Source organism: Camelina sativa, chromosome 4 (assembly GCF_030686135.1).
Source record: "Camelina sativa cultivar CO46 ecotype springtype chromosome 4, ASM3068613v1".
Taxonomy (NCBI): Eukaryota; Viridiplantae; Streptophyta; class Magnoliopsida; order Brassicales; family Brassicaceae; genus Camelina; species Camelina sativa.
In genome coordinates this window covers 28,069,177-28,096,930 of record NC_141883.1, presented here as the reverse complement: position 1 = coordinate 28,096,930, position 27,754 = coordinate 28,069,177, and the positions used below count along the sequence as shown (strand labels likewise).

At 34.4% G+C, this 27,754-nt stretch overlaps 5 protein-coding genes, 2 long non-coding RNA genes and 1 pseudogene across 10 annotated transcripts; 5 read left to right on the top strand and 3 right to left on the bottom strand.

Annotated features, from left to right (window-relative positions):
- Positions 1–789: 789 nt before the first annotated feature.
- Positions 790–1,273, bottom strand: LOC109132545 (uncharacterized). The gene is made up of 3 exons (XR_015597578.1): positions 1,205–1,273; positions 1,056–1,127; positions 790–929 (listed from the first exon to the last, which is right to left on the bottom strand). It is a non-coding gene; the product is annotated as an uncharacterized LOC109132545 (long non-coding RNA).
- A 1,320-nt stretch (positions 1,274–2,593) lies between these two features.
- On the bottom strand, positions 2,594–5,454 carry LOC104782255 (E3 ubiquitin-protein ligase APD1-like). Of its 3 annotated transcripts, none has more exons than XM_010507133.3 (11): positions 5,301–5,454; positions 4,932–5,179; positions 4,720–4,826; positions 4,488–4,613; positions 4,279–4,372; positions 3,891–3,968; positions 3,727–3,812; positions 3,479–3,634; positions 3,310–3,385; positions 2,883–3,198; positions 2,594–2,748 (listed from the first exon to the last, which is right to left on the bottom strand). In XM_010507133.3, exons 2-11 carry the CDS (start codon positions 5,167–5,169, stop codon positions 2,673–2,675), a joined length of 1,353 nt encoding a protein of 450 aa, XP_010505435.2. In that variant the 5' UTR covers positions 5,170–5,179; positions 5,301–5,454; the 3' UTR covers positions 2,594–2,672. The 3 variants fall into 3 exon arrangements, with proteins under 3 accessions (XP_010505435.2, XP_010505436.2, XP_010505437.2); XM_010507134.3 differs by having other exon boundaries at positions 5,364–5,451; XM_010507135.3 differs by lacking the exon at positions 5,301–5,454 and having other exon boundaries at positions 4,932–5,293.
- Positions 5,455–5,999: 545 nt separating this feature from the next.
- On the bottom strand, positions 6,000–7,886 carry LOC104782253 (GDSL esterase/lipase At2g38180-like). Its single transcript, XM_087511688.1, has 6 exons — positions 7,493–7,886; positions 7,147–7,224; positions 6,898–7,038; positions 6,697–6,773; positions 6,474–6,617; positions 6,000–6,387 (listed from the first exon to the last, which is right to left on the bottom strand). The coding sequence occupies exons 1-6, from the start codon at positions 7,601–7,603 to the stop codon at positions 6,117–6,119; spliced, it is 822 nt and encodes a 273-aa protein (XP_087367814.1). The 5' UTR covers positions 7,604–7,886; the 3' UTR covers positions 6,000–6,116.
- Positions 7,887–10,790: 2,904 nt separating this feature from the next.
- LOC147946272 (uncharacterized) lies at positions 10,791–11,598 on the top strand. Its single transcript, XR_015596346.1, has 2 exons — positions 10,791–11,084; positions 11,197–11,598. It is a non-coding gene; the product is annotated as an uncharacterized LOC147946272 (long non-coding RNA).
- A 3,384-nt stretch (positions 11,599–14,982) lies between these two features.
- On the top strand, positions 14,983–18,815 carry LOC104782252 (vacuolar cation/proton exchanger 1). Its single transcript, XM_010507131.3, has 10 exons — positions 14,983–15,582; positions 15,933–16,000; positions 16,596–16,624; positions 16,732–16,928; positions 17,191–17,415; positions 17,511–17,639; positions 17,724–17,840; positions 17,948–18,118; positions 18,217–18,307; positions 18,397–18,815. Exons 1-10 carry the CDS (start codon positions 15,298–15,300, stop codon positions 18,477–18,479), a joined length of 1,395 nt encoding a protein of 464 aa, XP_010505433.1. The 5' UTR covers positions 14,983–15,297; the 3' UTR covers positions 18,480–18,815.
- A 153-nt stretch (positions 18,816–18,968) lies between these two features.
- LOC104782251 (uncharacterized) lies at positions 18,969–21,050 on the top strand. 2 transcript variants are annotated; one of them, XM_010507129.3, is made up of 6 exons: positions 19,051–19,159; positions 19,262–19,369; positions 19,527–19,653; positions 19,851–19,947; positions 20,127–20,678; positions 20,786–21,050. In XM_010507129.3, the coding sequence occupies exons 2-6, from the start codon at positions 19,264–19,266 to the stop codon at positions 20,858–20,860; spliced, it is 957 nt and encodes a 318-aa protein (XP_010505431.1). In that variant the 5' UTR covers positions 19,051–19,159; positions 19,262–19,263; the 3' UTR covers positions 20,861–21,050. The 2 variants fall into 2 exon arrangements, with proteins under 2 accessions (XP_010505432.1, XP_010505431.1); XM_010507130.3 differs by having other exon boundaries at positions 18,969–19,369.
- Positions 21,051–21,989: 939 nt separating this feature from the next.
- On the top strand, positions 21,990–23,439 carry LOC104784251 (uncharacterized protein At4g19900-like). Its single transcript, XM_087509104.1, has one exon. It carries the CDS (start codon positions 22,086–22,088, stop codon positions 23,298–23,300), a length of 1,215 nt encoding a protein of 404 aa, XP_087365230.1. The 5' UTR covers positions 21,990–22,085; the 3' UTR covers positions 23,301–23,439.
- A 727-nt stretch (positions 23,440–24,166) lies between these two features.
- LOC104784250 (uncharacterized) lies at positions 24,167–26,072 on the top strand (annotated as a pseudogene).
- Positions 26,073–27,754: the final 1,682 nt, after the last annotated feature.

Below are 27,754 nucleotides of genomic sequence, written 5' to 3'. Positions count from 1 at the left end.
ATAAGAAAATAATTAATTTACTCACAGTCTAATATATTGTAAATCGAGTTGAACTGTCACCATATAATCTTGGATGCACCTGTATAAAATTTAAATTTTATGAAAATATTTGTTACAAAAAAAGTGTATACTCAAACTCTTTTCTCCAATATTTCATGATGAATTTACAAACATTAAATCATCATAAATTAGTTATTTTCTTGTTTTTGTGGGTAATTATTCCACATTTTTTAGGGATCTCTTAGTTAATCTATGCTCATATATTTATATATATATACTTTCATTACATAAATCATATTTGTAAGTTTTAGTTCCTTGTGTAAAATCGCATGATGTTATATAAAGTACACATTTTGGTTTATACGTTAAATAAAAACTTACCGCCCAACCAACTTGTATGATATTAAGTTGATCGCGAGGTCCATTCTCTAACCAAATTTGATTTTTACTGTATTGGTTTCTTTGTACAGTCAAATTATGAACACTTATATAAGCCTTTGCTCCTCGATAGATGGTTCCATCTAAAATGGTCTCAATTGTTGCAAACTGTATAAATCATAAAAATATATAAAGTTTGCATGTATTATTATAATCACAACACTAGAAAGAAGATAAAATAATGTGATTGCGTATAGTCAGTTTCAGTTCTCTTAGGTCCCTTTCCACATATACAAACTGAGAGTTCAATCAATTCTTGTGCTATAAATAAGATAAAATGTTATACAGGATGGTATATATGAAAATTTCAATAAAAACGATGATAAAAGAAGAAGATTTACATGTTGGCCAGGATACTCGAATGTGTCGAGATGGACGCTCTCAGTTCCATTTATTTGCCTTAAAATCGGTACCATTCCATTGGGACAACGTTGATGATCTATTTTATATTTATCGTTGCTAGTATGGATTTCATTTGAAAAGAATTTTTCCTATAACATAACACCAAATAACAAGATTAAGTTTTAAAAAAATAATTACAACATTATTCTCTATTAATTAGAGAAAATGTTGGCCACATTTATTCATATATGATTGAAAAAATTTAACCACCAAACCGGAATTTTGTGATACTTCAACATTGGATGTTGGAAAGCCGGTTGTTTGTATATATCCACACAATCGAAATCCTGAAAAATCAATTAATTTTATTTTTTCATATCAAAATTAAAGAATTGCAAACAAAGTAGAAGTTATAGAATCTCACATGCATAACTCCGTTGCCCCCTAACGTTAATAGCAGATAAGACGTAAAAACGAGCGCTAGATGTAAACCCATTTTTAAGTTTTACTTGTGTTTCTCATTGATAAATTTTAGTTATATATATATACGAATATGAGTCAACTACTAATAAATTTATTGCTAGTCATATCAACTACCTCTTATTAACTTACCAAAAATTTTAAATACAGAAAAGAATAATTATTAAAAGAATCATTTTGGTCAACAATACAAAGTTATTGTTAGTCATATCATATACAAAAAAAAACAAATAGTTTACTCTTACACAACATAGCACACAAAAATTTTACTCCATTCTTTTAGACCGACCATTAGAAAGTAATTATTCTTTTGTTACCAAAGACCACTATTATTTTCGGAAGAAAATCTTCAACTTGAAAATATATATAGCACAATATTTACTACTATTACTAACCTTGCTCGACCAGAAGCTGAACCGCAGAACCCTGGGGCTTAACCTTATATAGGTGATGACATTAAAAAGAGTCCCTCTATTGATATAGTATTGCCAACCCTGAGACAAATGAAATCAGTTCAATAAATTGTCAAAAAGAGAATTCAAATGACAACCAAAGCTAGAATCAATTCTGACTAAAAAATAGGTAAAGATTGAATCTTTGATTTCAGTTTTTCAATGACAATTTTAAACCGTACTGAGAATCTTAAACCTGCCTTGTAAGTATCCTGTGAGACAGGTAACAGTCGGGATTATGACCAATCACATCACAGTTCAAAGAAGGAGACTCATAGAGAATCCATATAGCTGACGCCCTGGTTTAATTAGAGTAAATTGGAACAAAAAAAAATTGAGAAACCAACCGAGGAACCACATACCCATAACGAGGGGATTTGTTCTTCCACGTTACGAGATCCATACACGAGATGTGGATGTTGCATTTGTATTTGCATACGAACTGAATCCATTTAGGTCATTCTTAGAGGAAGAGAGAAACCTTATTACTAATATACTAGCCAATCTTACTAATATACTAGCCAATCTTAAAGCAAAGGGATTGGATTCTACGAGAACAGCATACAGCTTGATTAAAGTAATTTATTATTAACGTAGAGCTTGATTAATGTCAGATATTGGTGTATTGGAGAGGGTTGTGTTTTGGAGGGGAGATAGATTTGTACGGTTCATTCCCACTGTAACGCATATTCCCAAGTCATCAACAGATACTTGACTTACCATTTCAGGCTTCAACCCATTTCAGAATGTTATAGTCAACAAAACAATGATTCACTATATTTGCCTAAAACTATGGTGGTTTTAAGTTTTAACAAATGGTGCGATCAAAAAGATGATCATGGGGACGAAATAAAATAATCATGCAAAGAAAGAAATGCGCATTGTCAAGATCAAATGATAATTTATTATTAATGGGTCTATGGATTCAACATGTTAGAGAGATTTATATATTTACTCATCTTACACTGTATAGATACGCTTTACTTTCTTCATCTTCTTTTGACATATTGGACAATTCCCACCAGCTTCTGCCATCCTACACATTCATAAGGTTTAATATTTCAGGTCAGTCCCAATACATTAAACACATTAAGCAAATACTATTTTGCAATCAAGTAGTTTTGATATGTCTAGTTGTATATTATCAATTATTCGTGTAGAAAAACTTACTTTGTTCCGCATTCATAACAGGAGACGCAGTGGCCACATGGGAGGAAAAAGCAATCTCTTGGAGCATCAAAACAAATGGCACAGAGACGTCTAGTTTGGTTACTTGCTTCATCCACTTGTCCCATATTATCTTCTAAATCAGCATCATCATTTGCAAAAGGCTCATTACATGAACCAATGCTTGAAACATCGTCATCTTTGTTTTCACGTAAAAATGCTCTAGCGAAATCATTCCCCGTTAGATATCCCTCTTCACAACAGCATTGTAACTTGTTGCAGAATTGTAACGTTACCACCATGAAGCAAGTCACCACACCTACATTTGCAATAATACTACATGTTACTGCTTCAAATTCTTGTCAAAAAGAAACTGACTAATCCTCTAATCCAATTATCAACTTGACATTTATAAGATTGAAATGTTTACCAGTGAAAATTACATATCCAATCCCTCTATGTTGATATGTGAACTTTATGTGCCATTTATCTTCGATGGATACTCCCTAAGCTCAAAGGCAGGGGAAGTGAAACGAACATTAATTGAGCTAAGATTCATAATAATAACTTTGTTGGTGTTTAGTCTTACAAATACATACCTCATGACTCGGTGCTGGTGAAGTTACGACAACAGAATTTCCAACAAGGGACATTGCATTGAGCTTGAATGTGCACTCGCCATTGCTGAAGGTACAGTTGTAGAATGATTGTTTAGTATCATACAACACAGCCCTCACATCAATAGTCAGTTCCACCTGAACAAACATCATGTCAAGTAAAGCAATGGACGGTGCAAAAACCAAAAACATAATCCAAAATCATTACTTGATAAGTCAGTTATTATTACCTCGACGTCCTTTCTCGTCTTCAAGTTAGCCACAGCAAGATAATAACTTGAAGACTTAATCATCTTCAATTCAATCATACCACTCCCTGCAAAGAACTTTTATCAACTCATGGTAATCATTATAACACGATGCATTTTAAGTTGGGAACTTTCATTACACTAACCCTCAATTAGATTCCACGACAATGCATTGTAATGAAATGCAGATTCTTCCCAAAACGTCCGAGAGATGCCTTGACTTCCTACGAATTGAGAGCCCCGAAATAATCAGTTTTCCCTAAAAGATAACACTTTCAAACAAAAAACAAACTCACTCACACTTCTATATCCTCTTAGTTTGTTCAAAGCTATTTTCCTTTTCTAGTTCGGGTTTTGCTTTACGTTATAGTAGATACTATATACCAATGAAGTCTCGGGTTAAGTCAAGTTATTTGGTTTGTGTGAAGCTTTTAGGTTTTTCTTTGTGTTGTTACATGATTTTAAGCAGCCTCAAACCAACAGGCAGAAGCAGGCATAGAAAAATGACAAAACTACTACAATATATATACTAACCTTCATTGACCACAAGCTGAACCGCAGAACCTTCTGGTTTAACCCTATACGATATATTCATTGAAGATCCTTCATTAAAATTATAAGGCCAACCCTGAGGAAAATGAAATCAGATCAATAAATTGTCTACAAGAGTATTCAATGACAATCAAAACTATAATAGATTCTGACTTCAAACATATTGTAGTACAGAGAAATCTAAAACCTACCTTGTAAGTATCATGTGAGAGAGGAAACACTCGGGATTCTGACCAGTTTACAAATAAATCCAGAGGTGGGGACCCATAGAATCCATAGAGCTGAAGGCCTGATTTGGAATAATCAAGCTCCTTCACCTAACAAAAATAATTCAATAAATTAACACAACCCTTGATGATCAAGAGAAACACTTAAAGAGGAGTGAGTAAAGAAAAGAAAAAAAAAAAAAAAAAAAAGACAAACCATAATGCTTTTGACAAAAAAGGAGCTTGGGTCAACAAGAATGGACGAAGAAGGTCCAAGCCAAACATTCTTTGCTCCGTAAAGATTGTTAATCAGAATAAACGACGCTGTGGAATCATCATCATAAATCGAGAGAATTAAGTCAAAAAGCAAAGACCAACAAAAAACAAAAAACAAAAAAAATCGTAAAGTTTTGAAGTTGAGAGACAAACCAAAGATCAAGACAAGAAGACTCAAAGTGACGCAGTAGATGTTCGGCTCTGAAAGGTTCCGGAACGAGCAAAACTCACCCCAGTTGAAAACCCCATGACTTCCACTACTACGAGCACCATCATCATCATCTCCTTCGACGACGTTATGAGAAGAAGATGAAGCTGAGATCCTTATGACGAACACAGGATAATAAGGTACATTAAGATCCGGCGTTGATGGATGAAGAGGTGAATCCATCTCGGCGGTTCTAAAGAGAGACAAAAAAAAAGTTGGAAGGGAAAGGTGGAGAATTGTTAAAGAAAAAAAATTGGAGAAATTAATAAGGATAAAAAAAAAAAAAAAAAAAAAAAAAAAAAAAAAAAAAAAACCTATGAGAATCTGTGACTAAGCTTATCCATAATGTAACGGTTACACTTTTATGATTGGTTTACCGGCAAGTCTTCCCTCTTTTCGTCGCCGGGGTTGAACGTTAGAAGGAAAGATATCCAGAGAGTAATGTTATTACCTTATAATGTTTTTGACTTTTGAGGACTCTTTTTGATTAATTTAATACAAAACAAAAGTTGAGGGTGTTTTCGTAAACTTATGTTAAAACAGACATATATTCTTCGTGTGATTTGTCGTTTTTGGACTATGTTTTAGAAGTTTCTGTTAGACGCAATACCTATTTTATCCTTTCTTAATAGGTTGAGTTTTACCCATTACAATTTAATTTAATTAGTCTCCTACCAAAAAACATATAATTTAATTAGTAGTGTATTAAATAAAGATATTGATACACAATTTTAAGTTTTTAACACTTCTCTATGGTAATTAATCTAACAATGATCATACAAATACAATGATTCATAAGACATTTACGTACTTTTTCTCAACCTTCATTGTCTTAGGATTTTTGAAAAAAAAATTGGCTGTGTAGTGACCACCACTAGTGTTCACCAAACGAAAACAGAGTTTGTAGATTTGAATGTGTTTTGTTTTGTATTTTCTGAAGCATACTAGTGAGAATTGATTGATTGTTGTTATCCGACGACCCAATGAAACCTAATGATACATAACAAAGCTTCTAAGTTCTAACCAAATGTTAAATTAGCAATATGAATATCCAGATGCAAATAAAGAGTGAAACTGGTAACACCATCAAGATGTCAATATAGTAGCATAATCTCTAAATAAGTGTTGTTTTACAACCGGGCAGTAGGCGGTGGTGACTCCAACTGCTCGTTTCTGTTTAACTCTTGGTCACAAAGGCTTACGGTGTCTGGCTCATACCGCATGTTTCTGTTTAATTCCAAATCACAAAGGGTTATGGAGTTTGGAACACCAAAATCAAATGGAAACTCAACAGGTAATGACTTCCAGTAAAGACTCGGTTTCCAATCCGCTTCTCTCACTGCCTTCAGTATCTCCTTCAAGACAATCTCGCTTGCCTTGGCTGTGAAATGGATCCCATCTCTACGAAGTAAAAACAAACCCAAGGAGTAAGTTTAACCAAGAATCATTTCAGAGTTAAATGAATCATGAAGGTTGTAGTAGCTCACGTGAAGCAGCTATTCAACCAATCATCTTGTTGCTGTATTGCTGTCCAAATATCAACACCTTTCACATTGATCTCTCTGCATAGATTTAACAACGCTTCTGCATATGGACGACACAGCTCGTTACTCCGGCCTTTTATCACATCCCTGATACATGAGTTACATAAAGCTAATTATCAAACATCCAAAAGATAATAGTAAGAGACTGCTTCAGTAAGACATGTACCCAAAAACTAGCTGGATCTGTTTCTCATTCATTGGCGGAGGAGTAAGATAAATGACGCGGGTCTTATCCGAAAGTCCCTGGTAACAAGAGGAATAAGAAGATACCAAGAGTTAGCAAGTAAAGGAAACACCTTTCAGAGAGGCACTAACAAATGAAACATGTCACTCAACCAACATTCAAAAAACTTTGAAAAGGCATTACCAAAAGATGCACTCCAATTTTTCTCATGTTATCAATGAATTCAGATAAAGGAACATGAGGACCAAAGCCTGATGGATGAGGATCCATTGAATCATTCCCACCAAAATAGACTATCACCAATGAAGGTTGTATCACAGCATCCTAACAGTACAAAAACCAACCAACCAAAAAAACAAAAACAGAGGTCAAGAAAAACCAAATCTTTCACGGTGATCATCTCAATGAGGAATCATACATAAGATAGTGTACCTTTGGGAAGAGTTGGTTTAAGACCTTTAAGGCAAACCTAGAATTCCAACCAGCGTATCCACGAACGATGATGTCAGCCTGTGGATATGAAATCAAAACACACACACACACACACACATAAAGGTACGAACTTTATCTTCAATCATTAGCTTTATTAACACTGAAACAGTTTCTCCACTTGGGAATAGTAAAGGGTCATCCGCATTAAACAGATTAGGTTGGTTCATTGTTACATTATTCACTACACAATCAAGTCCTGACGGCAAATTCCAGAACTACAAGTCGGGAATTGGGAAAAAAAAAATTGGGAATTGGAAGGGAGAAGAAGAGGAGAGAATTTACAAACCGTGCGAGAGTAGATGTCAGCGAGAGTGGCACCCCAACCACCATCGGTGAAGCTATATTGAACAATTGAAGAACCGAAGAGGACGATTTGAGGTCTTTGTGGTCCAACCATGGCTGCTTCTTTTTCTCGCCAGGAGAATTTTGCTTCGTCTCACTCCTATTTAATTTAAAAAAAAAAAAAAAAAAGACTGATTAATAATAAATTGATTAGGCCATGCAAAAAAAAAGGGTTTATGCGTTTGTGAATTGTGATAGTGTCAGATCGCACTACTGATAAAAAGGTACCAAACACATCAGACCCAATAAAAATTCCCTAAGTATATTATTCTTAAAATAATCAAAGAATCAATTCCTCTGTCTGGTCTCTCCTAGTCAACATGTTATATAATTAGTACAGTATTACTAAAGAAAACACAATAATTTTAATATGTGAATTAGAGACAGCAGTATTGGTTTACAAGTCAAAATTAGGTTTTACTAATTTTTGAAACATTAGAAATCGCTCTAAAGTAAAACATTAGACGGTACTGGTACCTTTTTTTTATTACCGCTAATGTGCTTCCGTTTTCTAAAACGCTTTTGCTACCACTTACGTTTTCTAAAACGCTTTTAACAAAGTTTTCATGTTTATTAGGTTGGGGTGGTTCCTCATCATATTGGAGTGGTTCAAGCGCTCCATTAGGTTTGCTAGTATCATATAATTATTTATGAATCACTAATAATCAAGCTTAAGAATCTTTTCTTTTGCGGAAGTTTATACAATCGGTCAGCTTGTTTTTTTTTTCACCTTAACTATACGTTTCATATTTTGTGAAGTCTGAAAACATAATAATCGCTTTTCTACAAGACTGAATTGCTTCACTACTGCAGGTTATCAAACTTTTCAAGAAGAAAAGATTGTAGTTTATGTGATAATGTAAAATTCCCATATCGTTTGTGTTTTTTGTTGTGTGTTGTGCTACCTTTACCAATTTATCCTTGGAACACTATTTAGTACTGGTCGTATGTGAATAGAATTTTTATGATAGACAACAATAATTGCGAAGCCGTTATTTACATTCGTACTCATTTTTGCTTAGGATTCTTTGCAAAGATATGGTTATTTATACTGTGAGAGAATGTATGATTATGATTCTTTCTAAGAAGAGATGATGTAAATGATAATATATATGTCTCTTATTCCGTACACACTAAAGGACCCACCGGCTCTCGTCAAATGGTTTCTGACCACGCTAGGCTAGATGCCCTAACAAGTAAACAGTAAGGAAACAAATGTAGGCGATTGGATTAGTTTTGATATCTTTAAGTAACAAAGACAAAAGATCGCAATAGATTGTTTATCCAAGAAGTGTCGATAACAACATCTTCCACATGCAAATGAGAAGTACATAGACGCAATATCAAGAAGGCAGCTTCCGGGAAGTTTCCTCTAAGGTTTTTACGTTAATTACAATTTTGTTTTTATTCTCTTGGCCTTTTCATTATTGTGTCCCCAACGCCTTTCGTCCATTGTTGCCCATACGTATATAAGGTTGAACAAAAACAAGAAGCTAGTGTAACTTCCAAAATCACTAAAGATTTGTGGGGCTTTTCCAGAAATAACAATGTTATTCTGTATTCGGACATGTCATATGAGTTTATCAGCTGCCTTTGCGTCTTCATCTACCCACTTGGGTTCCATAATTCTCTACTCTTCGGCCGCATCCGCTTGAGTACTTACGTTATGGTTTAGAGACCATAATTTTAAAGAATATATATTTTGATCATCTCAATCGTTATCAGTGTTAGAGGACTACTACATAAGTAGAGCGCTTATGATATTTAGTTTTATAGTTTTCCGGGACTAGTGGTGCTACAGTCTAAGATTCTTTAGGCCACTGAGTTAGGAGATAAGTTATATATATGAAAAATTGATGGGAATACATACGGATGCATAATGCATATATACAATTATGAAATCATATTAGAATCTTCTACTTTATATACTAGTCTAAGTTTACCACACATCTCGATTTCTTTATGAGATCTTTTCAAATTCTCATATTTATGGGAACGAATTGGATGGTGGCTGTTGAAGCAAAGGTCATCAAAATGTGTGTTTGCCCAAAAAAAAATAAAGATGGTCATCATAATGCGTTGGAGCTTAGTGGACTAAATCAACCCTATCGCTATAGATCTAAGGTTCTATTAAATATTATACGAAATACTGTATAGAAAGATATATATTAGGACATGGTCCCTTCAGAACATCCTGATAATTTGGAACGATCGATAAAGGAAAATATTATGCAAGCTAGAAGTTGATCGCTTTGCTAATAATTGAGAATTAAAAAAAAATTAAACACACACACAAAATCTTAGGCAATCTAAATATAGAGCATGTGGCAAGAAGTTTCGAATCTTCACATCCTCGCCTGGGCGTTCAGTTTTTCTTTTTGGTTTCGGTTTGGTTTTTTCGGTTTACTGTTTTTTTGGTTTTATAAAAATTAAATCATATAGAAACCATATGTAATTCGGTTTGGTTACGGTTCGGTTTTTTCGATTTATGGTTTTTTCGGTTTTATCAAAAATGAAACCATATAAAAACCATACGTATAACGGTTTGGTTTGGTTTCGGTTTGGTTCCAGTTTTTGACGGTTATTCCATACTTTAAAAAATAGATAGTTGATACATAACTAAAAAATAAGCATAAAAGTAAAACCTAAACATAATTCAAAAAAATAGAATCCAAATATAGTTTTGTAAACCCAAATACTTAATTGAAATTTTAATTTTTAAAAAGTAAAGGCTATTAAAAAAGAAAACCAAAAAAAAAAACCAAAAAAAAAACTTGGAGATCAATAACTATAAGCCCAATAAAGTAAAAAATTACTGATATTGTTATACAATATAAATTTAATAGTTGAAAAACTTATTATATCTAATTATCCTAAAGTTTTATAAAAAACCATTCGGTTTTACGGTTTTTAACCAGACTAAAGCTAAACCAAATGGTTAATTAAAATAAAAACCAAACGGATTTGTTTTTCGGATTTCGGTTTTTTTGTCCACCCCTATTTTGGGCATATTTTTTCTCTAAATCAGCTCCAAGACTTCAGTTAAATTATGGTATAAAATAGAAATAGAATTTATACACGTCATTATTTTTAAGGAATGAATCTCGTTTTTTATGTATTTCTTTTTCTCGTTGGATTCGTTCTTTTTAACAACTAGCTTGGATGATTCTTTTTGAAGCATCAAACTCTTCTTCTAATAACTCAATGGTTTCAAATGACTTGCAGATTGAGCAAGATATCTCAACTGATTTGTCCCCCCCCCCCCCCCCCCCCCCCCCCATGAAATAAACATCAGCTAGAAGTTATAACTTATAACATCATAAATTAGTAATACTAGCGAACAAAAGCCAGCAGCCGCTTCCTGCCTTTTATGATGCTATTACCTCCTCGCTAAGCCAAATAGCCACATGGCAAAACCATCAACTTCAACGACACAATTTTCGGCCTTTAAGATACTCCTAAAAACACCCTCTCGCACGTGTTATTGCGACGCTAATTCGTTTTCTTATGCGAAATTCATTTTATACACAACATGGGTATTTTTTTTTCTTTTATTACCGAACATGTCTTTTTACGAGGTGTTTTTTATTAGTTATCAAACTTGTTTCTCATTTTCGATTTTTCATGTCAACCTAAACTACTGGACAGGACTGTCAAATGGAATCATGGTTCGATTACATCTCATCCTTGATGAACTTCTTTGGAGTACCATGTGGACTAAATATGTCTTGACATCCACGCAACGGGTATTCCACCAAAGCCTTTGTCAAACAGAGTTTGAGTGTCTACTGTTTAGTGATCTCCGCACTTGAACTTAATCAAGTGGGGTATTGAGAGAGATATGTACATAACTACGTATCTTTAGTTAAAAATGGTTTTTTTAATACTATGATTTTATCATTTTGTACTTATCCACATTCAACAATATGCATAAACTATATATTGTAATCTTCTGCATTGTTGGTTGTTATGCTCCTTCCCATGTATAATCTGGAACAGGCTACCAAGATTTCTTGGACTGTTTATATATATGGTGTGATTACGATTCAAGTGTGCATGCGATGTGATTTGTGAGCGATGCGATTAGGTAAAATTGTGAATGGAAATCTGATTCGGGTGTGATGTGGTTATATCATACTGGCAAAGCGGAATGCAGCTTGAGTGTGATTAGAAAACAAAATTACCAAATTAACCTTTAATTATATTATTTTGTATTTTCATTTTTACATTCATTTAATTTTTAATATATGTTTAATAATAATATATAAGTCTAATTGTAATTCGATGATGGTGATGATTAAAAAATAAATGTTTCGTCGAATATGAAGGGTAAAATTATACCAAACAAAATTGTAAATTACATATCAAACAAAATCTTGCCGCACCACAATCACAGCTAGCAAGTGTGATTCGAAACCTTTTATATTTTTTACTAAATTCATCATGGTCTCCACATACCTGAGTCATGCCGCAGTTGAATCAGAATATCATTCATTGGTGACCTTGTGATTAGGGTCGTCACACCGGAGCCGTACCGGACTTCCATTCAACCTCATAATCGGTATGTGTTTTTTTAAATATATATATATATATATATGTTAATTTTGAGGCCTAAGAAATATTTTAGAGTAACTTTACCACTCATAGAATAATACTACAGCTAGTATTATTTTATGAGTTATAATATATTTACTCTTATAAAACCATTGAATGTGGAAGTCAAATTTTATAAGATAAACACATTTATTGTTCAATAGAAGACTAGGTAGTAGACCCACGCTTTACGCGGGATTAATTGTTATTTATTTTTTTGTTATTTTTATAATTGATTATCTTAAGGATAATATTTTAAAATCATCTGAGTGAAAATCATGTAATGATTTAGATAATAAAAAAATACTAGATTCAGACCCGCACATACGTGCTGGATTGATTTTAAAAACTAAGTTTATTAACACATTTATAATTTATTACGTAGATGTAGGTTATGTTTGTAAACATATTTTTTAGGAATGTTATTAACATTCATAATCTAAACTCGTACCAATTTAGTATTTAATTTGGTTTAGACAAAAAATGATCAAATTTGTTTTTGTTATTAGTAAAGATAATTCTATTATAAGAAATAGTAAACGTAAGAAGATATGTCTAATTTAGGAAAGAAAATCCATCATGTCCCGTATATGTCATGTTTTTCATCTCATAACTATGGTTTTAGTATTAAATTTTCCTATTCAAGATTGTATATTTTAGTCCAACAAATAAAAATATATGTAAAAACTACGATTTTAATTGTTTAAATATTTATTTGCATTTATAACATAATCCGGATTAGTGGTCATCTATTTTTTATTAAACTTCGTAAACCATCAAACTGAATAACAACACTAAGAAAATATTTAAACTTCATGAACTGGATGACCAATATATAGTTGTCAAAGGGGTCAACCTTGTCCGCTATAACTACTCTGCAATGGATAAAAGCATTACGACCAGCATAAATTATGTTCCAAGAATTTCACATGAGTAAATATTATGTCTGATTGGTATATACCCTGCTTGAATTCACATTACCCATAATTCCCTTCATGTATTTGTCAGGAATATTTTAGCTAATAGTTGACCTATTACTTCTTATTATTTAAAATATAGTCCATTTATATTGTATTACATTTCTTTGTAATACATGTTACCTCTCAAAGATATATTTGTTTAGCCTTTTTCCCAGTTCATTGCAAAATTCATTATGATTTGAGAAAATATAAAGAAAAAATTAATCACACTAATATGATTTAATACCAATAGGCTACGTGTAACAATATAATCTTAGTTTTTAAAAAAAAAAGAAAAACAAAAAACAAATAATCATGCAACTAAAGAACACTATATATTATAAATAATGTATATATAAGTACTAACAAAAAAAAAACTGTGATTATTTGAAAGAATAGTAAGAGAAAATCAATTATAACTACTTACAATTGTTTCACAACATCCGTATTTTAAAAGTTGTATTGTCTTGAGTCTTGACTTTTATGTTTCACATATTCTTGAAGAGTTTCAAATCTGAAACACTAAAAGATAATGAAAAATAAAAGGCAGAAATTTTAAAACTCAAAATATTGACGCTGAAAAGTTTTTTTTTGTGAATGAACGAAACTAAAGACTTGGACACGTCTTATATAGAGACGAAGATTAATATATCTTTCCTAAAATAATATATTTTAGGATACTAACACAAAATATTTTGGTAGTTATTTTAGATTTTTTCATTTAGTTTTGGAATATAGATTTTAGAAAAAGGAAAATCATAAGACGTGTTTACATATATAGAATTTCGAATTACAATGAAATATGTTTACATATAAGGAAAATCAAAATGAAATATTTTTACATATATACAATTTCAAATTTAATTGTCCCAATTCAACTTGTTTAGCTTCAAGGATTATATATATCCTTATTCCTATTTAAGTGGCATTTCATGTAATAATCTCTTAATCTAAGTCTACTTATTAAAAATATTTCTCTTTTAATATTATAGATGTGTGATAACAATAACCAATTGAATCATTTATATATTAATTTTTGATATATGTATATTAATCTTACTGATGAAGATGTTATTAATATTAAATTGATTTTGTGATTTGCACAATGTAATAAAAATTGTTGGATCATCTTGATGGCAAATTAATGTAAATAATGTGGAATGTAAGAATTAAAACTCAAATTGGCTTTAGAGCTATATAATACTGACACATCAGCTTTTTGGCCAAAATGCTTCCCTATTAATATATAGGAGATAATTGTTATTTATTTTTTTTGTTAATTTTATAATTGATTATCTTAAAAATAATATTTTAAAATCATTTAAGTGAATATCATGTAATGATTTAGATAATAAAAAAATATGTGTGATAACAATAACCAATTAAATCATTTATATATTAATTTTTGATATATATATTAATCTTATTGATAAAAATGTTATTAATATTAAATTGATTTTGTGATTTGCAAAATTTAATAAAAATTGTTGGATTATTTTAATGGCAAATTAATGTAAATAATGTGGAAGGTAAGAATTAAAACTCAAATTGGCTTTAAAGTTCTATAATACTGACACATGAGTTTCTTGACCAAAATGGTTCTCTATTAATATAAGGGATATAGGGTCTCATTAATAACATACCTAAAGTTGTAAAAAAACTGTAAACAGAAATTGTAAGGTGAAGCTGTAAAACTGTCAAAACGACACGAAGTAATAAAACCGTAAGGAATTACCAATCAGACACATAAACAAAAATAAGACAAAACACATTTTTTTAACCATTTTGCTATTAGACTAAAATATGACTAACCAAACCTATCTTTACAATATTTGGATTAATATCCAAATATTTAATAATTCCCAAGAACAAAAGATTGACCAGCCATGTGTTATTCAAATGGCAATATCTTTACATAACCATTTCTGATTTTGGTTTTCCAAATATATAAAAATGCATAACATCCCAAAACGTTAAATAAATAGAAAAATATCACAAGGGAAACTTCGAGGAAGTTGCCTTGTGGACCCAGTAGAAAAAAAACTAAACAGTATATATATATATATACAAACCAAATCATGACGCCATCCATCATATAAAGAAGAATCAGCAAAGCAAAACTCAAAGAGGTCACAACAACAACAAAAAACATTTGTGACTCAGAATTAAAATACATAGTTTTTGAGTCAGTGGTGCAATGGCGGGAATCGTGACAGAGCCGTGGTCATCGGCAGAGAACGGGAACGCGAGCATGACAGCGAAAGGATCGAGCAGAGAACTGAGACATGGAAGAACAGCTCACAACATGTCTTCTTCTTCTCTAAGGAAGAAATCAGACCTCCGAGTGATTCAGAAGGTTCCATACAAAGGTCTCAAAGATTTTCTCACTAATCTCCAAGAAGTCATTCTCGGCACAAAGCTTGCCATTCTTTTTCCGGCCATTCCTGCCGCCATTATCTGCACCTATTGTGGCGTCAGTCAGGTATCTATAGTTTCCTCTGTTTCATCAAATATTAATAATTTTTATAAGAAAATCATTCAAAATATTCCCAAAAAGGAATAGGATTCGAAACGCCTAAATCTTGGTTTTTTATCAATTTGTAATTAATATTTATGATATTTTGGAATTATGCCATTATACGTTTGTTTTCTAATCAAAATTATTGCTCCCCCTAAAATTAGATTTGCAATCATTGTATTAAAGTTCAAAATTTTGGTGTATCTTAATCTTGCCACGTAATTGTGCACTTAATATAAATTATTAACTACCATATACTATATACATCATAATACATGTACATAAATACTTTGGTTAATATTTGAATAATACAGCCGTGGATATTTGGACTGAGCATGCTAGGACTGACACCTTTGGCTGAGCGAGTCAGCTTTCTGACAGAGTAAGTAGTATTCATCCTCATCTCTTATTCTATCGGTTTACATATTTTATTATTTGAATTCTTCGCCTTACGATCATGACAAAGTTTAGCCAACTGTCATAAAATGAGTATCTATCACGACGTTATACCAATAGTTTATTTCGTTTTCAAGAAACTCTTACTAAACCAACCACATCATTTTAACAATTTTTGTTGCTCTATAGTTTTTTTATCAAGGAAAAACGTGTCTCTTTTACTTCCATTAAGATTTTCATTTTCTTCACTACTTGATTGAAATCTAAAAGGTTATTATGATGGGCAACACGTTAGTTAGGTAATTTAGGTCCAAATTCCACCATATTCTTATGCTTTTTTTGAAATAAATGGACATCGACCAATATTCTTTGGGGGATTCGGCAATGCATGATTGGGTATTATCACCGACCACACACAATTATTTCCCACTCATATGTCAACGTGACAGCATAGTTACAAACTCTTATCATCTAGTATTCAAAGTACAAGCATCTTTATTATCTTATCAACGTCAAAAGGTTATAACATTATTTTGGTTGTGGTAAGTTTATATTCACGTTCTCTCGTGCATCTCGTGCAGGCAACTCGCTTTCTACACCGGTCCTACATGTAACGTCTTCTTAACCAATTTTATTTTTTTCAATCTGCAAACGTTAATTACTTTATTTTATATAGATACTCAATTTTGTTTTTTTACGTGTTTTTTTGAACCGCAGTGGGTGGTCTACTAAACGCAACGTGTGGAAACGCGACAGAACTGATAATCGCGATTCTTGCATTGACCAATAATAAGGTCGCAGTTGTGAAATATTCACTGCTAGGTTCGATTTTGTCGAACCTTCTATTGGTTCTCGGGACTTCACTTTTCTGCGGCGGAATCGCTAATTTGCGGAGGGAGCAACGGTTCGACCGGGTATGCTTCTATTTTAACTTCGGTTCAATTATATATCAAAACCAATATTATTTTGTCTGAGTTAAAATAACTAAACCGGGAATGGAATACAGTAGATTTTGTATAGCTAGAGTGTTTAACCAGGATTTTATATAAAAGTTATAGCTTGATAAACAAGCAAGTCGTAGACACTACTATGGTGACCATAGGTTAATTAGTTTGAACAAAATCTAAATAGCGGGTTTTGCTAAACCAAATCAATTTGTGTGGTCATTTGTTGCAGAAACAAGCCGATGTGAACTTCTTCTTACTCCTACTGGGATTGTTGTGTCACTTGCTCCCATTGTTGTACACTTACGTGGCAACGGAAGATACTCCGGCTGCTGTTATTTCCGACATGTCCCTGGTTCTATCGCGATCCAGCAGTATTATTATGTTGATCAGTTACATTGCATATCTCGTTTTCCAACTTTGGACTCACCGCCAATTGTTCGACGCTCAAGATCAGGTAACTGAAATATATACATACACACGAGAGATAACATAAAGAGTCAAATATTATTATTGTGTTTAATGATCTTGATAATGGAATTTGGTATTCAGGAGGATGAGTATGATGACGATGTGGAAGAAGAAACCGCAGTGATTAGTTTTTGGAGCGGTTTTGTATGGTTGGTTGGGATGACACTAGTCATCGCATTGCTATCCGAGTATGTTGTTGCCACCATTGAGGTAATTCTTTCTTTTGCTTATGCATCTAATTGATTTTGAGTTGCAAATGCCCCTTAATTTAATATGACGTTATCTTTGGTTTAGACCGCATCGGAATCATGGAACCTATCAGTAAGTTTCATAAGCATCATATTGCTTCCCATTGTTGGAAATGCGGCTGAACACGCTGGAGCGATCATCTTCGCTTTTAAGAATAAGCTCGTGAGTGTTTCATTTTCTTCTCATTACCCTTTATATGTATAACTTGTAGATTAATTACAATGAAAAAAATGCAAAAACTTATGTCACATGCAAATAATTTTTTACAGGACATATCACTGGGAGTTGCATTAGGCTCTGCGACACAAATTGGCTTATTCGTCGTCCCCTTGACCATTATCGTGTCGTGGATTATAGGAATTAACATGGATCTCAACTTCAATCTCCTCGAAACCGGTTCTCTTGCTCTTTCCATCATCATCACAGCCTTCACATTACAGGTTAAGCATTTATCAATGAATTACCTTAATTATCAATCTATTAGACCAATCAATAGATGATCCAAATATTTGTTTGTTATGTTTTTGTGGTTCTTTAGGACGGGACTTCACACTACATGAAGGGACTGGTCCTCTTGCTTTGCTATTTCATTATTGCCATATGTTTCTTCGTCGACAAACTTCCTCAGAGTGAGTTAATTTTACACAATTTTCTACACATGTTGTTATACTAAGATTTCAATAATAGTTTCATAACACTAACATTGTATATTTTTCAGAACAACCAAATGGTTTAAACATGGGACTTCAACCGATGAACAACGTTGTCACTGCAACAGGAGGAGGAGTTTTTTCATCTTAAATGAATAAAAGCACCAATGTTTTGAAAACAAAAAATTTCCAAACCAGAGACAATGGAGAATCGATGAAAACCAAAAAAAAAAAAAAAAACCCAAAAATTTTCTTGATTCATTTTATAAATTTGAAAGATTTGTCAGAGAGATTCCTGAGATTCAGTGTTTATTATTTCATGTTTTTTTTATTTTGGGTGTCTTGATGAAGATGAGTCTTGTTGATAAGTTTCGCAAAATCTTCTTGTGGGTTTTGTCTATGAATGGCCTTTTGTCTCGCTATCTCTATTCATATTAATGTACTTTTTTATATGATCAATAAACTTTTCCCAAGCAGTTAACATAAATTACAAAGTATGGTATGACTGACCGATCAACCTCCAATTTTCTCTAAACCGGTAAAAATCAGAAATTTAATGGGCTTATGTTTAAAACCCAAATAGTTATCTAATGGGCCGCATAGGAAAACAAATGAACAGAGAAGTGTTTTTGAATTTCACACGGTCTACGAGGCAGCTTTCATTGGTCAGTCTATTCAAATATCAAACGTCCGATCAGTCAATCGCCGTTGTGAATCCAACGGTTCAGATCTTAAGTTTCAGTCTTTAGGGGGGTCCTACGTCATTTACATCTATACCCCCCTCCTCTTCTACTTCGACGCTCCACCATCTCCTGAACTGAATCAGTGGCAGTTTCGTGAATACGCGACTGAATCAAATCTCTCAATCTCTGTTTGTTTCTTCTTCTGCATTGTTAAACCTTTCGTTTTTTTTTTTTTTTTTTTTTTTTGGAGAAATGGAGAATGTGTTGGTGGCTTGTGATGGAGATGAAGAGCTTTCTTTGTTTCTGGAGATGCGAAGACGCGAGAAGCTTCAAATCGTTTCTTCTCTCCCAGAATCTGGTTAGTTACTTTCGGATCTTCTTCATTTCTTCTAATTTTGACTTTGATTTCTCCGAATCTGAGCTCCTGGAACCTTAATCTAAGAAGTGAACTATGAAATTTTGGATTTAGTTTTTGAGTAATTAAGAGTTGTTTAGTGAAATTTTGATTTGTACAGGAGCAAACAGTGTTGACAAGAGTAGCACAAAGAGTTTAGAGATCTTGGAAACGAGCTGTGTTAAGCTGCGTAGGAGCGCTGTTGAAAAGTTCTTGGACTCTGAGAGTGACAAATCTGATTACGAATGGTACTTCTCTCGAGTTTGCTCCAATGTGTTTCTCATAGTACGTATGTAGAAGTGTTAAGTTGTTTGATGAGATTCTGAACATTAGCTTTGCTTCTAATCAATTCCAATTCTGAGTTGTTAGATTAGAATGTTCGAATAGAGCAGAGCTATTCCCCTTTTTTTGTTGAGATATTTATGTATAGATGATCTGATTCCAGGTTACTTGCGGCTCCTGAGACGCTAGGAGGGCAAGAGAACTTAATGGTTAAACTCAAAGAGACTAAAGCTAGGTCCAGTACTGCTTTGAAACCACGGGTGAGAACCGATTTTTAAAACTCCTGATCCTTCCTATCTATCTATCTATCTATCTTGTCTTTAAAAAGACATAAGAGATTGATATGTGTCTTTGTTAGTCTATCCTAGTCCTAAAGTGCTATTGCGGTTCATGTTTCCAAGCATCAATGATTTACTCATGGTAAGCTTTTGTTTTTAAGGTTGAAAACATTCCTCAAGAACCTGTGACACGGAGCGCCAAGGCTTCCAAGCCAATCTCAAGAACTTCTTTAAGCAAACAAGTCATCAACACCGCTGAAAAAGTAAATCCAAGGAGTAAACCGTCAAGACAACCCACACCCACTTCACGAACTACATTACCGTCCACTAGACTAACCAACTCTGCTCAGAAATCATATCCAGACACTAGAACCCCTACAATCAAATCCAATCCACGAGCAGCATCTGCCTATACCCGTTCATCCTCAGTGGGAAAGTCGGTTTCTAGTGCTAAGTCTACAACTCCAACAATCCCTGAAACACGTCCTAGACCTGTCTCAGCTTCAAGAAGCAGAGTGTACAGTTCAGGTGACAGATCAACAGGACGGTCCAAGAGTAGTAATGATGTGAATCCTGTGTTGATGGGGACTCAAATGGTGGAAAGAGTTGTGAACATGAGGAAACTCCCACCTCCAAAATACGACGATAAAACGAGCTTGGGCTTTGGGAGAAATCTCTCTAGGTCCTCCCTTGACATGGCCTTGAGGCATATGGTACACATCCTCATTCCTTTAACAATTCAAGCTACTTAGTAAATGGAAACTTTGCAAGCTTTTTTCTTCTTAAACTTCTCACAATAATGTTAAATTTCATTTTGCAGAACATAAGGCGTAGTGATGTTCAAAAACGAGTCAATACCCCAACAAATTTGATGGACAAAAACGAGTCATCGTAATATATATCCTCATCTTTGGTGATGATCTCTTATGGAAATTACCTTATATTTAGCTACCTATTATATATAAACTAGACGCTACATTCGAACTTGTTTCATTAGAGAATTGTTTCCTAGCAACCATTTGTTGGTTATATGTATGAAGTATCTCTCAGTAGACATTGACGACTAGTACAAGTTATATCTCTCATTAGATATCGACTAGTACAAGTTGAACCAACTAAACCATGGAGATTGTGTTTTGAGTTTTCAAAGAATAATTACGCCAAAACTCAAAACCATTCATGATTGTATACCGATCCGTGTGTTCTCACAAGGGGGAAAACCACATATGTTGCACGTATAATGTCTACTCTTTTTCAACATCAATCTATTAGAATCATTAAAGGGTTGGCAACAACAGCAAAAAAATCAACTCAACCATTAAAGAGTTTGGCAAAACTGATCAATTACAATCATTATAGTTTGGCAAATTAATTAATCGTAATAACTATTTTTTTTGTATAAGTTCCAATGGCTTTTTTACAATTTTACAACAATATGAAAAAATAACATTTGGGGAAGAAAAAAAAACTGCAGTTAAAACTATGGATAGAATTATCATAGTTAACCATTATATAACTATAGAAACCATGGCACTTAATAAAAAAAAAAAAACCTCAAAACCTTCACTACTAGAAACATTATAAGTATAATATTTTTTAAAAATTTCTAGTCCTAAATCACCACAGGAACAACAACAAAAAGCATGGCACTCAAGTTAGTGGTATGCACATCTTCAGCATATTCTACAATCATATGTAATCTATATGACAACCAAACTCCCACGTAAGGTTGACCTATAGTTTAACAGTTTTTGTTTAAAGCGAATAAAACATGAAGAACCTTAAAATATCCTAATCCCAAAACAATACCAAGAAAATGGAGAAGATGAGTTCATCATGCGCTCTTTCATTCTACTATACCTCAACATTTCAACTATGTTTATGTTTAGAAAAAGAAAAAAATTCCTCTATTAAATTAATTCAACTACATAGACCAAACCACATTAATCTACATCTTATATAATCCAACTACCTAGAGTAAATCACATTAGTCTGTAAGAAATAATGAAAATATAATTGAGGAGGTTATTATATACCTTTCTAATTGTATGCATTAGCTTCAAAGACTCCATGTGAGATTTTTGACTTTCCCTCTCTCTGTTCCACACATTCTGAAAACTATGGAGAAGGATAATACTAACAAGAAGAGTCTCTCAGAGATACTTGATGTCCGGCAATACAGGCACACGAATTCTCCGGTATTCTCTACCACCATTTTCGCGGTCATAATGCTGCTCGTTGTCTTTGGAACAATCCTCTCAAACATGTCTCTAGAATCAACTCTCTTCTGGTCTTCACCAACTTCTGAGGTAATACAAATAAACAGAATGGAGAGAAAGCCATTGGCTCCTCCAAAGAACACAACAAGCAGAGACAGAATGGCTTGGCTTCGATCACATCTAACAGAATTCGAGGTTTTTAGGTCAACTAACATTTCAGAGCAGTTTCATCAAAGGGTTCTTGAGTCTCTCGACGACAAATGTGAGGTTAGATTCTTCATGACATGGTTTTCACCAGCAGAGTTTTTTGGGAAAAGAGAACTTTTGGCTGTAGAAAGCGTCTTTAAAGCTCATCCTCAAGGATGCTTGATGATTGTATCAGGATCCATGGATACTCTTAAAGGAGATACCATCCTAAAACCACTACTTGATCGGGGTTACAAGGTTTTTGCAATCACACCAGACATGTCGTTGCTTCTTGAGAACACACCAGCCAAAACATGGTTTCAAGAAATGAAAAGCTGCAAAAGAGATCCTGGAAGGATACCGTTGCACCAGAATCTTTCAAACCTCGCGAGGCTAGCGATTCTATACAAGTACGGAGGCGTGTATCTAGATACCGATTTCATCGTCACAAGAAGCTTTAAAGGGTTGAAGAATTCGATTGGAGCACAAACTGTGGTGGAAGGAGACTCAAAGAACTGGACAAGGCTGAACAATGCGGTTCTGATCTTCGAGAAAGAGCACCCGCTTGTTTACAGTTTCATGGAGGAGTTTGCTTCGACGTTTGATGGGAACAAATGGGGACACAATGGACCTTACTTGGTAACCAGAGTAGCGCAGAGAGCTCGAGAAACGATCGGGGACAGTTTCACAGTACTGCCACCAGTAGCATTCTATCCATTCAATTGGTTAGACATTCCAAGACTATTTCAGACGCCAAGAAACAGCAATGACTCCACATTACTCAAAGCCGATCTGGTCAAGCTGAACAGATACAGCTATGGACTGCATCTATGGAACAAGATCACCAGAAAAATTAAGATCGGAAAGGGAAGTGTTATAGAGATTATAATTTCAGACCACTGTCTTGTTTGCAGAGGAATACAGAGATAACAGGAAATAAAACAAATAGGTGTTTTATGTTTTTTACTCTAATCTTGATTTTGTAGGTTTGTATAAGATTGTATCCAAAGCCTAAATGGTAAACACTTTTTTCACTTATTAATCAAATACAGAAGACGATTATTTTTCTGTTACCTGATATTTTGATCTATAAACTTAATTGCCTTGGGACTCACGTATCAAAAGCTCCACACCAAGATCCCTCCTCTTGTCTTGATATCTATATTATATTTTAGCAGCTTATGTGGTAGTTGAATGTTGTTAGAACTTAGAAATATAGCGATGAATTTGTATAAATTCTAATATATTTGTCCAAATGGATCACCAATTGAATCCATGTTAGAAATATATAGATTGAACAGAGTAAACACTTCATCGTTGTCGACGTTTTTTTCATCTACAAAGTAAACACTTAGGTGAAACAGAGTCAATACAATGACATAGCGAACAGAGTCAAGGTAGAGAGAATGAGAAAGCGTGGCGTTCAAGGTTGTTTTTTGGTTTTTTATGAAGTCAGGTTGCGTTATTAATTTTAAGAAAGATTATCCAATCATAATACGGTATGATTTAAGAAAAGGGAAATACATTTTTCCTCATGTTGCATTATTTTTAATATATATAGAAGATTATCTTAGGAAAAATTAAAAAGGTAACAATTATCCATTATTAGATTAAGGTATTTCCAAAAACCCACATGGCACCAAGGGATTGGCTGATATCGTAGTTCCTTGCAACCATAACGCAATCCAATTCCATTTAGGGATTCTTAAACCGACAAAACTTTGATATATATGGATTACCTCTATAGTCTTGTTCTGTCTACGATCTTATATTCTGAAACAAGGATACCCTAGCAAGAGCTTTTTTTTTGTTTCACAAGATAGGATCAAAGATGCAAGCAAGGAAACCCTTATTCGCGATCTATGCGATTTCTGTTCTCGTGTTGTATCTTCTCTTCATTGAATCTCCAAAATCTGTTGTTCCTGACAACAACTCACCCTTCAAACGAAACTTACCTCTCTCCAGAACCGATGACCCCGTGGCCATGAGTACTCGTATCGTCAAAGTTGTGGACTCAGACCATAACGGAAAGAAAGACCTAGATCCGCTGGTACCTCCAAGCAAAGCTGCCAAGTTTGTGAATATTGACTGGTTCACAAGAAACCTGCCTAATCTCCAGAACCAGTAACCCTATGACCATGCGTAGTACTAGTATCGTCAAAGTTGTGGACTCAGACCCTAACGAAACAGACGAGTTAGATCCGTTGGTACCTCCTCGTAAAGATGGCAAGGTTGACAGAATTATTGACTGGTTCCGAAGAAACGTGCCTCCCTCCAGAACCAATGACCCCGTGACCATGAGTATCGTCAAAGTTGTGGACTGCTCCGACCGTAACGAAACAGACGAGTTCGATCCGTTGGTACCTTTTCCTAAAGCTGGCAAGATTGAGGGAATCGACTGGTTCAGAAGAAACATGCCTCACTCCAGAAGCAATGATCATGACCCCGTGACCATGAGTAGTACTAGTATCGTCAAAGCTGTGGACTGCTCCGACTGTCACGAAACAGACGAGTTAGATCCTTTGGTACCTCTTCCTAAATCTGGAAAGATTGAGAGCACTGACTGGTTCAGTAGAAACATGCCTCTCTCCAGAACCAATGACTCCGTGAACATGACCAAGAGTACTACTAGTAGTATCGTCAAAGTTGTGGAATGCTCGGACCGTAACGAAACAGAAGAGTTAGATCCTTTGGTACCTCCTCGTAAAGCTGGCAAGATTGAGAGAATTGACTGGTTTAGAAGAAAGCTACCTGATATGGAGATACTGAAATCGACTAGCAAGAGTAAGAGATTCCATTCAAGAGTTTTTGAGTTGTACAACAACAACAACTGCTCTGCTCAGTTCTTTATGGTTTGGCTTTCTCCTGCAAAATCCTTCGGACCTAGGGAGATGTTAGCTGTTGACACTCTCTTCACCACCAATCCTGGTGCCTGCTTGGCGATATTGTCCAACTCCTTAGACTCCTGCAGAGGAGACACCATCCTTAAACCATTGATTGATCGAGGTTTCAACCTCATTGCTGTAACCTTTGATATCCCGTTTCCTCGTCAAGAACACTCCTGCTGAAGCTTGGCTGAAAAGACTAAAGAGTGGCCGCATGGATCCTGGTTCTGTCCCCTTGTTCATGAATCTCTCTGACCTGACAAGACTCGCGGTGCTCTACAAATATGGAGGAGTCTAAGTCTATCTTGACACAGACATCATCTTCCTTGACGATATATCAAGACTAAGAAACGCCATTGGAGCACAGAGTATAGATCCCAAAACCAAGACATGGTCAAGACTAAACAATGCAGTGATGGTCTTTGACATCTACCATCCGGTTATGAGAGAATTCCTACACGAGTACTCCACATCTTTCGACGGAAACATATGGGGACACAACAGCCCTTACCTTGTCTCTAGAGTTATCACGAGAGTAGGAAACAAACCTGGATACAACGTCACAATCTTACCACCGGATGCATTCTATCCAGTAAATTGGATCAAAATCCCAAAGCTTTTCAAGAAACCTGCAACCACAAGAGAAGCACAATGGGTAGAGAAGACGCTACAGGACATGAGGAAAAGGAGTTACATGATTCATTTACGGAACAAAGTCACAAGGAAGATAAAGATTGAAGAAGGAAGCGTCATGTACAATCTCATCTCCACTCACTGCACAGTCTGCAGAAACATCACAAATTCTTATACTGTCTAAACAGATACAAGGGTTCTCGTTTTTCAAGGAAGCGTCATGTATAGTCTCATCTCCACTCACTGTACAGTCTACAGAAACATCACAAACTCTCCTACTTTCTAAACAGATGCAAGGCTTCTAGTTTTTTCAAGGAAGCGTCATGTACAGTCTCATCTACACTCACTGCACAGTCTACAGAAACTCTTGATACTTCCTCTATAAACAAACGCTTCTTGTTTTTTCTTTTGCTTTTTGGTGTTCATATTTGCTTTTCTTTTTCTTCTGTAAAAGACTCGAATCAGAAGAAAAAAACTGATCTGGTGTTCATATTTGGGTTTTGTGTTGAATAATACACATTATAAAAGTTTCGATTATATAGTTGACAATGGTAGCTAGATCAATTTGTTTTACAGATGAATTCGATTGGAGCACAAACAGAGGTGGAAGGAGATTCAAAGAATCTGACAAGGTTGAACAACGCGGTTCTGATCTTCGAGAAAGATCACCCGCTTGTTTACAGTTTCGTAGAGGAGTTTGCTTCCCCTTTTGATGGGAACAAATGGGACACAATGGACCTTACTTGGTAACCAGAGTAGCGCAGAGAGCTCGAGAAACGATTGGTCAGTTTCAAAGAGTTCTATCCATTCAATTTGGTTAGACATTCCAAGACTAATTCAGACGCCAAGGAGCAGAAAATGACTCCACATTACTCAAAAACGGTCTGCCTTGCGACACACGTACCACAAGCTCCACACCAAAAACCCCTTTGTCTTGATGTCTATATTATTCAGCTTTTGTGGTAGATACCTTAGAAACATAAGAATGAATTTGGTTGTTTGTTATCTAACATGGCTTTAATTGGTGATCACTGATCCCTTTGGAGGAAAGTAATAAGAACATAACTATGAATTATAACTGATAGAAAAACAGATTTTACCAAAAATAATAAATTCTTATTAAAAAAAAATGAGAATAGTAAACAAATATAATATGAATAATAAAGAAAAAAAAAAAAAAAAGGAACATAACTATTAACTTACTGACGGGGGGGGGGGGGGGGGGGGGGAAATATTATTATGAATTATAACTTGTGTTTCAAGCAAAGTTCCCTTTTTCTCTGTTTATACAAACATGCTTGGGTGAGGTCTCACGGCCATGAAAGCATCCACCATCTGAACTTTGTTGTTTGTAATTTTCTGTAGAGTCGGATATTAAATCTTTAAGATTTAGATGATTTCACCTCATCGGTAACAGTAGCGCGAGTCCTGCGTTGTCTCTGCACCATTTCGGTCAAGAATTCGGTGTTCAGTCGCTTACAGCTCAGGTTAGCATTCTTCCTTCTCCATACACTACATTCTACCTTCTATGTAGCGTGGTCTAATAACAAAAACCTATTGATAGTATCAAGAATTTTTTTTGGCAAGAATCAGCTATTGATACAGAGTGGTTACTTGGTCAAATTAAGTATATATCTATTACAGTTAAGGTGGGGAGGAAGCAAAACAAAGCATTTGGTACCTAGCGATTTGCTCCGAGTCTCTTGTGTGATCCTGCGCGAACTGTTGCCCACCACTTAACGCTTTGTTTATCTTGCATGTGGAACCACATCAACTTTAGATATTGGGAGCAATGATCTGATTGCATAATTAGGACAGGTATCTATAAATGATCTGTGAAGTTAAAATTCAAACATTGTGAAAAAG